This window comes from Bos indicus x Bos taurus, chromosome 15 (genome assembly GCF_003369695.1).
Source record: "Bos indicus x Bos taurus breed Angus x Brahman F1 hybrid chromosome 15, Bos_hybrid_MaternalHap_v2.0, whole genome shotgun sequence".
In the NCBI taxonomy this organism is placed as follows: domain Eukaryota; kingdom Metazoa; phylum Chordata; class Mammalia; order Artiodactyla; family Bovidae; genus Bos; species Bos indicus x Bos taurus.
Window position 1 is genome coordinate 56,457,644 of NC_040090.1, and position 11,637 is coordinate 56,469,280.

At 42.9% G+C, this 11,637-nt stretch overlaps 1 protein-coding gene across 1 annotated transcript in view; it reads right to left on the bottom strand.

The window, feature by feature from the left end:
* Positions 1–11,240, bottom strand: part of PAFAH1B2 (platelet activating factor acetylhydrolase 1b catalytic subunit 2) — a 28,750-nt gene extending 17,510 nt beyond the window's left edge. The window contains exons 1-2 of the mRNA XM_027563645.1: positions 10,834–11,240; positions 702–789 (exon numbers count right to left, since the gene is read on the bottom strand). Coding sequence (XP_027419446.1) covers positions 702–782 — 81 coding nt within the window. The 5' untranslated portion in view covers positions 783–789; positions 10,834–11,240. The remainder of the gene's footprint in view (positions 1–701; positions 790–10,833) is intronic.
* Between the last annotated feature and the right edge of the window lie 397 nt (positions 11,241–11,637).

Consider the following 11,637-nt stretch of genomic DNA (forward strand, 5'->3'; position numbering starts at 1 on the left):
TGCGTTAGGTAACAGTATGGTGGGCTAGCTGCTGAGTCGGGTTCGACTCTTACAACCCCATGGACTATAGCCCGCCAGGCTCATCTGTCCATGGGATTCTCCAGGCAAGAATACTGGAGTGGGTTGCTATTTCCTTCTCCAGAGGTAACAGTATACTGTCAGTGTAAAATTTCCTGATTTTAATAACTATACTGCAGTTATGTGAGAGAATATTCTTTTTCTTAGAAAACACTCAAATATTTAAGGGTAAAGGAGCATCATGAAGACTGCAACATAGTTTCAAATGATTTGGAAAAAACAGTAAGTTGGTAAATAGTATAAACTGATACAGACAGAATAATTATGCAGATACAGCAAAATGTTAACAAGTGGCAAATCTAGAGGAAGGATATAGGAAGTTCTTTCTGAACTGTTTGTAATTCTTGTTGCATACTTATGAACTTACTTTGAAATTTAAAAAAGCTTAAAAAAAATAGAAACCTCGCTATCTACTAAAATTAACAAAGGGGAATGAACATGCTTTAAAATATTCCTCAGTTCCAACATCAGATGGTGATTAGAATGACATCTCTAACATAAAATTTTATTTACAGTAATTAGTTCTTGTTGGCCATTAAAAACACCCTTTCGTAGCTTTGGTCAAGACTCTAAAAACTGAAGAGATTCATCTCTGTGAATAATAACACGTGCACCTCCTTTACCTGAGACATCCATCTGTCGTCTCCTTGAATATCTTCTGCTGCATGTGGAATGGCTGCTGGGTTTGAGTCTCCTTGGCTCATTCTACACCTGAGGGAAAAAAGGTCTATGTCATGTTTTGTTCACTGACAGGAATGTCTGTTATCACTTACTTAAATATTACATGTCAGGCTTTAAATAAGAGTAAGAATTAAATAAATTTCATTGTGGTTTTGCCTAGGAACGATGCAACTGGAGTTTATTTTCAGCAGATGGGTTCCAGGACATGACTGCACAAGTTCCATAAATATTCCAGCACTATTAGACTTCCAGACAGGTTTGAATACCATTCAGGAACAGTGCATTACATTTTAAAAGTCTGCTCCAAGTATATACCTTACACTTACATTCACTTTTCATGAATACATGTTAATGTAACAACCAAATGACAAGGAGCTAAACTCGTACGGTTCAAAGATATCTTACATAAATATATTAGATATCTATATTACAGATATATAATTACATATCTGTATCAGTTCAGTCGCTCAGTAGTGTGCGACTCTTTGCGACCCCATGAATTGCAGCACGCCAGGCCTCCCTGTCCATCACCGACTCCCGGAGTTCACCCAAACCCATGTCTATTGAATCAGTGATGCCATCCAACCATCTCATCTTCTGTCGTCCCCTTCTCCTCCTGCCCTCAATCTTTCCCAGCATCAGGGTCTTTTCAAATGAGTCAGCTCTTCACAAACAGGTGGCCAAAGTATTAGAGTTTCAGCTTCAACATCAGTCCTTCCAATGAACACCCAGGACTGATCTCCTTTAGGATGGACTGGCTGGATCTCCTTGCAGTCCAAGGGACTCTCAAGAGTCTTCTCCAACACCACAGTTCAAAAGCATCAATTCTTCGGCACTCAGCTTTCTTTATAGACCAACTCTCACATCCATACATGACCACAGGAAAAACCATAGCCTTGACTAGACGGACCTTTGTTGACAAAGCAATGCCTCTCTGCTTTTTAATATGCTATCTAGGTTGGTCATAACTTTCCTTCCAAGGAGTAAGCGTCTTTTAATTTTATGGCTGTAATCACCATCTGCAGTGATTTTGGAGCCCAGAAAAATAAAGACAGCCACTGTTTCCCCATCTATTTGCCATTAAGTGATGGGAACGGATGCCATGATCTTCATTTTCTGGATGTTGAGCTTTAAGCCAACTTTTTCACTCTCCACTTTCACTTTCATCAAGAGGCCATTTAGTTCTTTTTCACTTTCTGCCATAGGGTGGTGTCATCTGCATATCTGAGGTTATTGATATTTCTCCTGGCAGTCTTGATTCCAGCTTGTGCTTCTTCTGGCCCAGCGTTTCTCATGATATACTCTGCATAGAAGTTAAATAAGCAGGTTGACAATATACAGCCTTGACGTACTCCTTTTCCTATTTGGAACCACTCTGTTGTTCCATGTCCAGTTCTAACTGTTGCTTCCTGACCTGCATACAGGTTTCTCAAGAGGCAGGTCAGGTGGTCTGGTATTCCCATCTCTTTAAATTCCACAGTTTATTGTCATCCACACAAAGGCTTTGCCATAGTCAAGAAAGCAGAAATAGATGTTTTTCTGGAACTTTCTTGCTTTTTCGATGATCCAGCAGATGTTGGCAATTTGATCTCTGATTCCTCTGCCTTTTCTAAAACCAGTTTGAACATCTGGAAGTTCATGGTTCACGTATTACTGAAGGCTGGCTTGGAGAATTTTGAGCATTACTTTACTAGCGTGTGAGATGAGTGCAACTGTGTGGTAGTTTGAGCATTCTTTGGCACTGCTTTTCTTTTGGAATGAAAATTGACCTTTTCCAGTCCTGTGGCCACTGCTGAGTTTTCCAAATTTGCTGGCACATTGAGTGCAGCACTTCCACAGCATCATCTTTTAGAATCTGAAATAGCTCAACTGGAATTCCATCACCTCAACTAGTTTTGTTCATAGTGATGCTTCCTAAGGCCCACTTGACTTCACATTCCAGGATGTCTGGCTCTAGATGAGTGATCACACCATCGTGATTATCTAGGTCGTAAAGATCTTTTTTGTATAGTTCTTCTGTGTATTCTTGCCACCTCTCCTTAATATCTTCTGCTTCTGTTAGGTCCTTACCATTTCTGTCCTTTATTGAGACCATCTTTGCATGAAATGTTCCCTTGGTATCTCTAATTTTCTTGAAGAGATCTCTAGTCTTTCCCATTCTGTTGTTTGCCTCTATTTCTTTGCACTGATGGCTGAGGAAGGCCTTCTTATCTCTCCTTGCTATTCTTTGGAACTCTGCATTCAGATGGGTGTATCTTTCCTTTTCTCCTTTGCTTTTCACTTCTCTTCTTTTCTCAGTTATTTGTAAGGCCTCCTCGGACAGCCATTTTGCTGTTTTGCATTTCTTTTTCTTGGGGATGGTCCTGTTTCCTATCTCCTGTACAATGTCACGAACCTCCGTCCATAGTTCATCAGGCACTCAATCTATCAGATCTAGTCCCTTAAATCTATTTCTCACTTCCACTGTATAGTCATAAAGGATTTGATTTAGGTCATACCTGAATGGCCTAGTGGTTTTCCCTACTTTCTTCAATTTAAGTCTGAATTTGGCAATAAGGAATTCATGATCTGAGCCACAGTCAGCTCCTGGTCTTATTTTTGCTGACTGTATAGAGCTTCTCCATCTTTGGCTGCAAAGAATATAATCAATCTGATTTCGGTGTTGACCATCTGGTGATGTCCACGTGTAGAGTCTTCTCTTGTGTTGTTGGAAGAGGGTGTTTGTTACGACCAGTGAGTTCTCTTGGCAGAACTCTATTAGCCTTTGCCCTGCTTCGTTCTGTATTCCAAGGCCAAATTTGCCTGTTACTCCAGGTGTTCGCTGACTTCCTACTTTTGCATTCCAGTCCCTATAATGAAAAGGATATCTTTTTTGGGTGTTAGTTCTAGATGGTCTTGTAGGTCTTCATAAAACCATTCAAATTCAGCTTCTTCAGCGTTACTGGTCGGGGCATAGACTTGGATTACCGTGATATTGAATGGTTTGCCTTGGAAACAAACAGATCATTCTGTTGTTTTTGAGACTGCATCCAAGTACTGCATTTCGGAACCTTTTGTTGACCATGATGGCTACTCCATTTCTTCTAAGGGATTCCTGCTCACAGTAGTAGATATAATGGTCATCTGAGTTAAATTCACTCAGTCCAGTCCATCTTAGTTCAATGATTCCTAGAATGTTGATGTTCACTCCTGCCATCTCCTGTTTGACCACTTCCAATTTGCCTTGATTCATGGACCTAACATTTCAGGTTCCTATGCAATAATGCTCTTTACAGCATCAAACCTTGCTTCTATCACCAGTCACATCCACAACTGGGTGTTGTTTTTGCTTTGGTTCCATTCCTTCATTCTTTCTGGAGTTATTTCTCCACTGATCTCCAGTAGCATATTGGGCACCTACTGACCTGAGGAGTTCCTCTTTCGGTATCCTATCTTTTTGCCTTTTCATACTGTTCATGGGGTTCTCAAGGCAAGAATACTGAAGCGGTTTGCCATTCCCTTCTCCAGTGGACCACATATCTATATAATAATATATACATTAGATATTTTCTAGATATCTGTATTAGAGAACTAGAGTCATACACTTAAGAATTAATACATCAATGATTAGAAATCACTGATTACTAAACAGATTATAATATACTATACTATATAATCTATAGTACAGTATATACCTGTACTACAGATTATAATAAAATTAGTTGTGGGCTTTGGCACTGATTTTTGACAAATGTTTACTAGGTACTTTTATTTTTGACAGGTCTCCACTGATAAAATGTGATTAACGATGAGCCTAAATATGGCATCTGATAGTAGAGGAGACCCTGGAGAAAGGCGTGGCAACCCACTTCAGTGTTCTTGCCTGGTGAATCCCACGGACCCAGGAACCTGGCAGGTTACAGTCCATACTGAAGCGACTTAGCACCGCACAGCACAGTGCAGAAGAACGAATAAGTGAAATTCAGAAAAATTAGAAATGCTACTCTTCAAGAAAGACAAATAAGAAACCAGAGTGTTTTCAACCAGCTCTGGAGAATATATAATACATACACATTAGGCTCAAGAGGGCTCTGGGCAAATGCAAAGGATGATGAAAGAGAAAAGGCTGGGTTTTGTGGCTTACAGAAAAAGAGGCCATACTCTCTATTTCCTTCCTTTGCATCCTCAAATAAAACTAAACTGTCTCAGAAAGAGGACTGAGTTACAGCTTTTCAGTAAGTATTCCCTGAGTTAATAAAATGCCTTGGATTGCCAAGGTAGCAGCTTTTGAGGATCAGAAAGTAACAAGCCCTAAACATAAAAACAAACTTTCATTCATAAAAAAGAAATTACAACAAAACAATTTTAACACTAATTATGCAACCAAACTCACTCAGCTCTAAATGACCCTAGGTCTAAAAACAACTGGGCTCAGGATTTAGCCCATATCTGACTAAATATGTGAAATATTATTCACAATCTGTATTTCTTCAGACTACTAAACTATGCACTATTGAAAACAACAGAAAGACTAGTATCAATGCTACGCTTTCTACATACCACCTGCAATCCTCACGAAAGTACTGCAAGATGAAGAAAATGAGGATCAGATAATTTAGGTAATTTGTGCAGTAAGTAACTGAAAAGAGGTTTGCCTGACCCCAATTACATCATATCTGGCCCACTGATCAAAAACCAGTTCATGCTGATTCCCTAAAGGGAACCTATATCATTTCAAGAATAAGGAAGAACTACAAGATGAACCTGTATAGATCTAATAAGACTATGATATCTGTTTGGGGGTTTCATTGTCTAAGAAAAGTATGGAAAAATTAAAATACATTAAAAAAAAGATTACAAAGTTAAAACAAACAGCTATATAAAAATGTTTATTTTTGAGGTTCTCCTTCTGTTTTTAACCAATAAAACATTTTAAACCTTCCATATTCATTTCTTGGGGGGGGGGTCTACATTCAATTCTTGATTTAAGTTTGGCTATTCAAGTGAAATCTGATATGGCACTTAATAATTGTTTTAATTTTAAAAGTAACTTTCTTTCCTGCTAGTCAAAAAGCCCTACTTCTCTTGAGACTGACAAGGAGCAATCCCATTTTCTAGATTTCAAAATTGGATACCGAGGACTTCCCTAGTGGTACAGTGGATAAGCATCTGCCTGCTAATGCAGGGGACACAGGTTCGAGCCCTGGTTCACAAAGATTCCAAATGCTTCGGAGCAACTAAGCCCATGCACCACAACTACTGGAGTCTGAGCACTCTAGGGCCCATGAGCCGCAGCTACTGAGCCTGTGTGCTACAACCACTGAAGCCTGTGTGTTTAGAGCCTGTGCTCCATACAGAAGCCCATGCACTGCAACAAAGAGTAGCCCCGCAGCTAGAGAAACCTGCACGCAGCAATGAAGACCAAGTGCAACCAAAATTAAATAAGTTAAAAAAAAAGTAGATATGTATTTATTCTTTAAATACAATGTAAAGAAATACATAGCAACAAAACAGCTCCATTTTCCACTCACTAATGGAAAAAACCTATTGCCCAGCTTTTAATATAACACCCAACTATTTCTCATTTATTTCCCCACCTGGATGTTAGGTGTTTCTGACGCAAAACTTAACTGACACAGGGTTAACTGAGAGATCACTACTAAAATGGAGAAAAATAATTTGTTCTACTTGAATGGGAAAGACTAGAGATCTCTTCAAGAAAACTGGAGATACCAGGGGAACATTTCATGCAAAGATAGGCACGATAAAGGACAGAAACAGTAAGGACCTAACAGAAGCAGAAGATATTAAGACGTGGCAAGAATACACAGAACTATACAAAAAAGGTCTTAATGACTCAGATAACCACAAAGGTTTGGCCACTAACCTAGAGCCAAATATCCTGGAATGTGAAGTCAATTGGGCCTTAGGAAGCATTACTTTGAACAAAGCTAGTGGAGGTGATGGAATTCCAACTGAGCTATTTCAAATCCTAAAAGACGATGCTGTGAAAGAGCTGCAATCAATATGCCAGCAAATCTGGAAAACTCAGCAATGGCCACAGGACTGGAAAAGGTCAGTTTTCATTCCAATCCCAAAGAAAGGAAATGCCAAAGAAGGTTCAAACTACCATACAATTGTGCTCATTTCACACTCTACCAAGGTATGATCAAAATCCTTCAAGTTAGGCTTCAACAGCACGTGAACTGAGAACTTCCAGATGCACAAGCTGGATTTAGAAAAGGCAGAGAAACTAGAGATCAAATTGCCAACATTTGTTTGGATATTAGAAAAACCAAGAGAATTCCAGAAAAACATCTACTTCTGCTTCAATGACTATGCTAAAGCCTTTAACTGTGTGGATCACAACAAACTGGAAAAGTCTAAAGAGATGGGAATACCAGACTACCTTACCTGTCTGCTGAGACATCTATATGCAGGTCAAGAAGCAACAGTGAGAACAGGAAGTGGAACAACGGGACTGATTCAAAATTGGGAAAGGAGTACATCAAGGCTATATATTATCATCCTGCTTATTTAACTTACATGCCAAGTACATCACGTGAAATGTCAGGCTGGATGAATCACAAGCTGGAATCAAGGTTGCCCAGACAAGTATCAACAACCTCAGATATTCAGATGATACCACCCTTATGGTAGAAAGTGAAGAAAGAACCAAAGAGCCTCTTGATGAAAGTGAAAGAGGAGAGTGAAAAAGCTGGCTTGAACATCAACATTAAAAAACTAAGATCATGGCATCCAGTCCCATCACTCATGTCAAAGAGATGGGAAAAAAATGGAAACAGTGATGACAGACTTTATTTTCTTGGGTGCCAAAAATCACTGTGGACAGTGACTGCAGCCAGGAAATTAAAAGATACTTGCTTCTTGAAAGAAAAGCTATGACAAACCTAGACAGTGTGTTAAAAAGCAGAGGCATCACTTTGCCAACAAAGGTCCAACTACTGGTTTTTCCAGTAGTCACGGATGGATGTGAGAGTTGGACCACAAAGAAGGTTGAGTGTGGAAGAATCGATGCTTTTGAATTGTGGTGCTGTAGAAGAGTCTTTCGGACTGCAAGGAGGTCAAACCAGTCAATCCTAAACGAAATTAACCCTGAATATTCATTGGAGGGACCGACACTGAAGCTCCAATACTTTGGTCACCTTTTGTGAAGAGCCGATTCACTGGAAAAGACCCTGACGCTGGGAAAGACTGAGGACAAGAGGAGAAAGGGGTGGCAGAGGCTGAGATGGTTAGACAGTATCACAGCTTCAACCGACTTGAGTTTGAGCAAACTCTGGGAGATAATAAAGGACAGGGAATCCTGGAGTGCTGCAGGTTCACGGGGATGCAGTCAGACACAATTTAGCAACTGAACAAGAGCAAACACTCTATGATTACACAATTGAAACCATTTTCCTAGGGATGGTTAAAGAAACAAGGATGACGAACTGTGCATATGAGGTGCCTCCCTAATAAAATATATCCAAATACATCCCTTATCACTTAAAAACACAATGCAGGCACTTCACCTACATTTCAGTTCTTGGGATACCATTTTCAGATCTTGTTAAGAACCTAAGAAGAATTTTTTTGACAAACCAGAAGGTGTCTCAAGGAAAGGAGCCAAGGAGAAATTTAAAAACCATCATATCAGACATAGTTGAAAGAAATAGGTACGTTTATAATCTGTAGAAAAACTAGTTGGGGAAGAGGAGATCACAAGACAAATGGCTGTCAAAGTACTTGAAGATTACTAGGAAGGGACTTAAGGCTTATTCTACAGTGTCTCCAAATGGGAAGACAAGGCCAGTGGATATCATGTACAGAGAGACAAATTTCTAACACAGAGAACTGCAAATGACATCATCTGTCTCTCAAAGCAGATTCCTCCAAAGGCAACTCAGAGATGAGGTGAACATCTATTAGAAAAGCATAAAAAGAACTAAAGCATGTGAGTAAAGATTGGCCCAGATTAGTGGGGTTCCAGCATTTTTTTAATGTTTTAGAAACTTTTTGAAATGCTCCTTGATATATGTATAGTTATAAATCAGTTGTGAATTGCTGTTAACCTGTGTATTAAATATTACTAAAGGTAATAAAAACTTCATTCCTAAAAAATGCATGTAGAAAGAGATTCTAAATTTTTTCCTATAGTCTAATGGATCACCTTATGCAACCCAGGGCAGTGCATGGAAGTTATTCTGAAAGCTGTAATTAGTAACAACAGGAAAAAAACACCACCAGAGAGGGATGTGACTCCCATCTCACCTCACTGATTCGTAATTAACTGCCCTCATGCAGCAAGCCATTAGCTTCTGCGATCACAAACAGCAAGTTCAGTTACAAAAGCCCAGCAGAATGGAGATAAAGGTCCGAGGAAATTAACTTATCAGTAGACTCTATTCCAGGCAAACTTTAACTGTCCATTAAAATGAATTCTCTGGGAAGATGAGACTTGCACAGCATTTCCCAATTTTCCGTCTTCTCTATTTAACTCAGACTATGAAAATATAGTACCAGAATTTCCAAATGCTTGTACCAGAGTGGTGTAGTGTGTCTAGTTCCAACAACAAAGAATTATAAACCCTCAAGCTGAGCTGGATGCTTCTTGAGTCAGGAAACAGATGGAGAGGGAAAGTCGCACTAAGAATTAAAAAGATTTAGAATGTTTCCACTCTGACCTAAGACTCCTCATTTTCAGAGAGAGCTGGCAGGCTTTCTCTAAAGGAGAAGACAGGCCTCATCCGGAGTACCCTGCCTCAGTGGACTGGTGGATGGGTCCCCGGGTTTCAGCACATCCATAATTTATTATCAAATGCCCAAGCCAACACATTAAAGCAAGACGATTTCATACTCCTTCCCTGCTGCCCCACAAGGAGGCAACCTTTATATCAGAACAATGTGCCCAGGAGAAGAATCTAAAGACACAAGGCATATCCTAGGCAAGGCATATTGGAATGCTTAGGGGGACAATACCCATGTTCTCTCCACACCTTTAGCACTTCCCCCACATCACCCCCCCTCCCCCATCATACCCCTCACTTAAGGCTGAACGAAATGAGAGCTCATAGTGGGTCCGGGCGGTCTTCCCTTTCTCCGTGGGTAAGCTCTAAAAAGAGTCCGAAGCTTCATGTGTTTGGTTTCCTAAATGTTTGTATACACATTATGAAAAGCAACGCTGGCTTGGGAGTCATGGAAAGCAAAACAGTGAGTCACTGTGCCACGGGTACATCACAAACCTGAAGGCCAGAAGATCCTGATCTGGTACATGGACCCGGACCAGATAAAAAGCATCTAAGAAAACCTGTCCACCAATAGGTTTACCTAAGTTGGTTGACCTTGGGCAAATCACCAGCCTCGCTGGGCCTCATCTTTAAAATGAGGTGATAATGGACTGGACAACCCTCTAAGAAATAAGCTCTTCTGAGTCGTGGCAGTCTATTTTTGAATATATTAAAGGAGGCAACGAGTAAGTTTCTGCACAGTTGAAATTTTTCAAAAAAAGGTCTGGGGGAAAAAGGTGGTCCGTCTAAAAGCAAGAGCAACTGGTCTGGGTCCGCGCCAAGAGCCTCTCAAGACAGAGGAAAGGGGAGAAAAGGGTCAGAGATTCAACCTCGGGGACAGAGGGAAAGGCTGCGGCCGAGACGCCGGGGCAGAAATGTGGCTGGAAACGGGGCAGGCGGCGGCGAGCCCGGGGAGCGGCGGAGGACGCAGGGCGGCCTCCTCCGGGGGGCCGGTCAGGGCGGCGCGCCCCGCCACGGGGCTCGGCCGCGGGAAGCGGAGGGGAGGCGGGGCGGCCGAGGAAGCCGCAGGCCTGGGGGTGGGGCGCTGGGGCAGGGCTCCGAGGAGCGCGGCGAGCGGTCCGGAGGCCCGGTGGCCTGTGCGGGCGAACCGCCGCCGGGCCCGCCGAGACTGCGCGTGCGTGCGAAGGCCCCCCGAGGGTCGCGGGCGGGGGGGAGGCGCGGGGGGAGGGGCCCGGTGGGGTGGGGGAGGGGACGCGAGGTCGGGGCCTCGCACAATAACAAACCGCAGCCCTTTCCGACCCCCGCCTCTCAGCCGCCCGTTTCCCGCGCCTCGAGATGCACTCACTCAGGCACAGGGTCCGTGCGGGCCCCCAGCGGCTGCGGCGTCGGCGGGTGGCGCGTCTGTCGCTCGCTCAGTCCCGGCGGCCCCGCTCCGGCGCGTCCCTCCTCCGGCCCCAGCACCCGCTGCAGCGCCCCCACTTCCGGTTCCCCTGCCACTCAGGCAAATGGATTCCGGAAGTCCCGCCCTATCCTGCCCGGCCTTTGCTTGCTTCTGCTTGCTCTCCCTTTCTGCGGGCGCTTGGTACTAGCCCCCAGGTGTCCTGCGGGGCGCTTCCGAGTTCTCTGCTTTATTCTCTGCCCTGCCCTTGTTTTGCATGTAGTCTGCGCGACTTGGGCCTCTATCTTTCTTTCCGCTGCATCCCTCAATCCTGCGTTCATATCACCGCAGCGTGGAGATGGCATTCAGGACAATGTGTGGTGACCTCACGCTGACGCCATTCCCTTCCCACCCCGCCAACCTGGCTTCCTTCTCCACCCCGTGGAATAAACCAGATTGCTGCCAGAGGGAGGGAAATAGGGCCCCGAGGTTAATGAGGCAGTGCCTCACATTCATGGGTGGAATTTCTGTTTCTGTGATGAATGTACGGATTTTGGATGACCGCCTCTTAAACTAATACCATAGCAGGGGTATGGAGAGCCAGAGTCTTTTTCTTTTAGAGATCCATCCAGTTTCAGGGAAGACGTGTGTGTTTGTGTGTGTGCGCGCGCGTCACGCGCACACACGTACAGTCAATATGAAAAGACCTGTGCTAAATGCTATATAAATGCAGGATCTGTAACAGCAAAGAGGTGGGGCAAAAGATGAACG